This window comes from Echinococcus granulosus, assembly GCF_000524195.1.
Source record: "Echinococcus granulosus chromosome Unknown EG_S00163, whole genome shotgun sequence".
Taxonomy (NCBI): domain Eukaryota; kingdom Metazoa; phylum Platyhelminthes; class Cestoda; order Cyclophyllidea; family Taeniidae; genus Echinococcus; species Echinococcus granulosus.
The window spans coordinates 121,751-126,052 of NW_020170543.1; the positions used below are offsets into that span (position 1 = coordinate 121,751).

Below are 4,302 nucleotides of genomic sequence, written 5' to 3' on the forward strand. Positions count from 1 at the left end.
AGATGGACACGCGCGATGGCCAGCCCCTTCCCCTCTCCACGAATCCAGTTTCCACTCAACGGGACACAACTCCACATCCAGTAGAATTGCCAAGAGGGATCAGTGAGGTTGCCGTCGAGTGTCACCTCAGATGCAGGCAAATTCAATGACTGGTGCCGTTGACTGGTAGGTGTTTCCTTACAACACCAACTACGTTGTGGTGGTCGATGCGAGAAGTAGACCAAGGGGAGCGTCAGTGACGACGTTTAAATGAGGCCAGAGATGGTGTTCCAAGTGCATTGCTTCTTCAACACTTGGATTCGGTAGCAGGCTACTCAGGTGTTTCGGCGTTGTTCCTGCACTGTGTGGCCTGCCCTCCGAGTCATGCCAGTAGCTCCAATCCCTTCTTTATGCCAACAGTACATTCTCTGCCCCACTGTTGTGTCTTCTTTCGTCTGCATGGAAGTCCTAGGGTGCTGCATCACAGCCTTAGATAGAGCACTAGGACGAATTCCAAACACCACGGATTTTGGCATAGCCTCAAATGTATGCTTTACCAAATTGTTTACCAAGGAAGCGAGGAGATGAGGCTGTTTGTATTGCCGACAATCCTTTTAAGTCGGTTTGAACAACGAAATGCACAAAAGGAGATTGGGACTAATTGACGTATTTCCCTTCCTTGGTCACTCATCCTAAGTGCCTCGAGACCAGTGTAAGGGATGCGTCTTCCACTCGCTGCTGAGGTGACGTGAATAGGACACTCAGGAGTCGGAAGCTGGTGACTATTCTGGCAGTTGAAATGCTGTTTCGGCTCACCCAGCCCTGACAAAAACCGTCCAACAGTGTAACGAGAGCCTGTTTTGAGGGTGCAAAAAGCTTTTCATGGCATGATTTCAACTGTCATGCCCTACCGTGTCACTGGCTTGGAGATAACCCCATCGGTAGAGCGTAAAAAGCAAGCCACTATTCGTAAAAAATACCTATTATTATTGCACAATGGCTACAAAATTCCAAATCAGCATTATGTATTCATTTAGGGGTAGAAAACTGAGGGAAATGAAACGTAAGCAGGATGTTCAAGTCAGGACGGGACTTTGGGTTGCGCGGACCACGCATACAAACAGCGATGCATGCGTGGGGATACCGCATCCAGGAGTGGATGATAATTGTATCCTGTTACGCCCTAGCGGTTGACACATAGGCCGTTGATCTTAGCAGCCACCTTTAATCAGGTTAATGGACATCAAGTTGGTTAAGGTCATTTGGACAGGCCCCCTAAGCCGACATCCGTTACCCACCGAGATAGTGGTTGAAAATGGCAACGCTTGATCTGAGCGCTGCCCACACACTTCTGAGTAAAGGGAAGGTGAATGCGTCTTGCAAGCTGTAAGCCGGAAGTAACGTCTACCGGCTTCCTATCGACTTATTCACCGCTTAGTTTCATTGTCATCCAGACAGCAGCTGTTACATTCTCTACACCTGTCCCTGTCGAGAAAAGTTAACTCATTTTTCTGGAATACCTGATAGTACCATCACATAGGATCGTCATCTCAAGGACATTATAGATCAGGGCATAAGTGGTATTAGCCGGGATGGAGTCCAACTCGTTGAGGATTTATGGTCTTCATTCATCATTTGCAATTTGGACTCCTGAATGCTTTGCATCTATAGTAAATTAGAAAACAGACAATTGCGAGTTAGTAAACAATGGGCACGCAAATGTCCCAAACCGCCGAGGCCTCCGATATTAATGTTAGTACTCCGATGGTTTGTTTATCTCTGGATTCGATTACACAACTGTTCTAGTTTCCACTGCGGGGCATACCCATTGTTCAAAGTAGGTTAGAAAAGATTCCCAAATAAAAATCTTAAGTAATTTTCAAGGTAAATATCGGTTTGTTTGCCTAATGGTGCAGAAATGGACTGGAGGTTGAATCCTCACCAAAGTAAGCTATCATTTGCAGCAATCAACCGCCCCAATCATTGGCAGTGGTGTGTTCCACCACCGTGGTGTGCAATTTTTACCACAAAGCCCTTTGTAAACACGCAACTTTTGAAGCAGCCCTAATAACATCCCACACAAAGGCTAGGAGACTGATTGCAGGGGCTGCGTGAGGGGAGGTAACTTGTCATCACCGCAAGACCCAGGCAGAGGGGCGCTAACACTTTCCACAGCACATTATTAACGAGTCAATGAGTCACGCAACCCCAATTCGGAATTTGGAAACAGACCAGTAGACGGACATTAAAAGGGCGATACAGAGTTAATCGCGCACTTCCCCTTACAATGTAGCGTGGTAACCGCCCGCAACATCTTTCGTTATTATCAAAATATTTGTGGAAGAGTAAATCATAGTATCTTTACAGAAATATGATGACCATAGAGGTGCGCAGGGAGAGAGAGATCTGACAAACAAGGGAGAAATAACGCTGACAAATCTCCACAGACAAAAAGCATTTGCACGGTAAGAGCTTCACAAAGGAGTCCTGTGTTGCCATTTTAATCACTCCATCGTCTGTTCAACTATGCAGTTGATCCTCGTAGACTGCGCATTCGCTTGACGGTACGGCCTCAGGACCGTGCCAGTAGTCTCTCAGCAGCCCCTCTGTATGGAAGCAATACCACTTCTGCCACACTATTGTGACATCGTACACCGACTGCTAAGCCTCGGGTCACCACAGCATTTACGCACTACCCTTAATGCAACACTTATGTTGATTTAATGTACCGTTCAGGGCGGAGGCAATCAGGCAATTCGAATCTCGTGACCGAATCGTCCTCTCCCGTACCTAGCGACTGCGGTTCCCCTCCTTCTTAAACGTTGTATTTTCCCTCTCCATCTTTTCAGCTTTCATAAATATGTCCAAAACGAATCAACCTGGCATGTCAAAGAATGCCAGGAACAGGGAAACGGAGACCGATGAGTCTCGCTCCACATCAAAGTACCTCATTTGGAAGCACTGAGTTAAAGCACGAACACAATCAAGAATGGACTGCGAAGACTCGGAGCAAAACATTATTTACGCGCTACTTCTGTACCAAATCAATAGGACTTAGTAAGCTGTTGTGTGGACACAATCGAGAATAAGCTATGAGACCAAGATTGATAAGGCATTTAAAATGTGGTGTCAAGTTCAATTGGCACGATTGAAACACCATAAGGATATATCACTGACAAATAAGTATTGTGCACTCACTTGAAGGCACTCCTGTGCTTTAAGACCCAATCTGCATCTTTCATTGCAAATGAGTGTGTCGAAGTGAACGCTATCAGTAAATACTGTAAAGGGGGTAGAATCAAAGCTGATTTTTGACCGAATTATGTGTGGTTCAAAGCTAAAATCAATTGTGCCGTGACAAAGTGCATGTGAAATGCTTATCCTCTACAAATCTACTTCTATGTCGTGTATTTGGCTTCTCTAAAACAGTGGAATCAAGGCTGCTTTGTTTGAATGAGTCAACATCGAGCCGCGTTTTCCGGTTGTGATTTGCCTGGTGTTCCTCCGTCTGAGATGTTTGCGCCGAAGTTCGATCCCAACAAGTTGAAAACAAATTTGCGCATTTGTTCTGTTCGACTGAAGAATCTGTACCAAAAGAAGAACGAGCTGAATGTCCGTGCCCGAAGAGAACTGGCGGAGTACTTGAAAGCGAAGAAAATAGACCGAGCTCGCATTCGTGTGGAACAGATCGTCCGTGAAGATTATTTGCTGGAAGTTCTGGAAATCATTGAGCTCTATTGCGAGTTGCTCGTAACACGACTTGGTCTGATTACCTCTACAGTGTAAGTGTTTACTGCGACATGGAGATTTATTGGAATTATAGAGAGTGCGATCCAGGTCTGAAGGAAGCCATAGCCACAATTATATGGGTGGCTCCACGTTTGTCGTATGATTGTCAAGAGCTGGAAGTGCTCAAAACTCAATTTGCGATTAAGTATGGTCGTGAGTTTGCTCAAGTTTGCTCGACTAACGCCAACCACAGCGTCAACCCGAAAGTTATGCACAAGCTGAATGTGAAAGCACCTCCAGCTAACCTGTGTGAGGCCTATTTGGTACAGTCAATATTTGGAGTGATTGATTTGTTAGGTTGAGATTGCACGCAGTTATGAGGTGGAGTTCACACCCGACATGAACCTACTGAACAACGCGCAGTTGATCGATCTGGGTGATGCGCCTGAGCTTCCATCCTATCAGTTGATGTCGCAGGATATGCTGCAGCCCAGCAACATTGCGGCAGCAGGTGGTGGTGGTGTTCCCTATCCAACAGATGAGTCAAAGGCGAACCTGAACGCTGCCTTACCTTCGCTTCCACCCGATAGTGGT

General features: G+C 46.1%; 1 protein-coding gene across 1 annotated transcript in view; it reads left to right on the forward strand. All coding sequences in view use genetic code 11, as the record gives it.

Moving 5' to 3' along the window:
• Positions 1-3,492: 3,492 nt before the first annotated feature.
• EGR_09731 (IST1 protein) overlaps positions 3,493-4,302 on the forward strand; it is a gene marked incomplete at both ends in the record, with an annotated part of 1,405 nt that continues 595 nt past the window's right edge. Inside the window, 3 exons of the mRNA XM_024498980.1 lie at positions 3,493-3,761; positions 3,803-4,031; positions 4,066-4,300. Coding sequence (XP_024346616.1) covers positions 3,493-3,761; positions 3,803-4,031; positions 4,066-4,300 — 733 coding nt within the window. The remainder of the gene's footprint in view (positions 3,762-3,802; positions 4,032-4,065; positions 4,301-4,302) is intronic.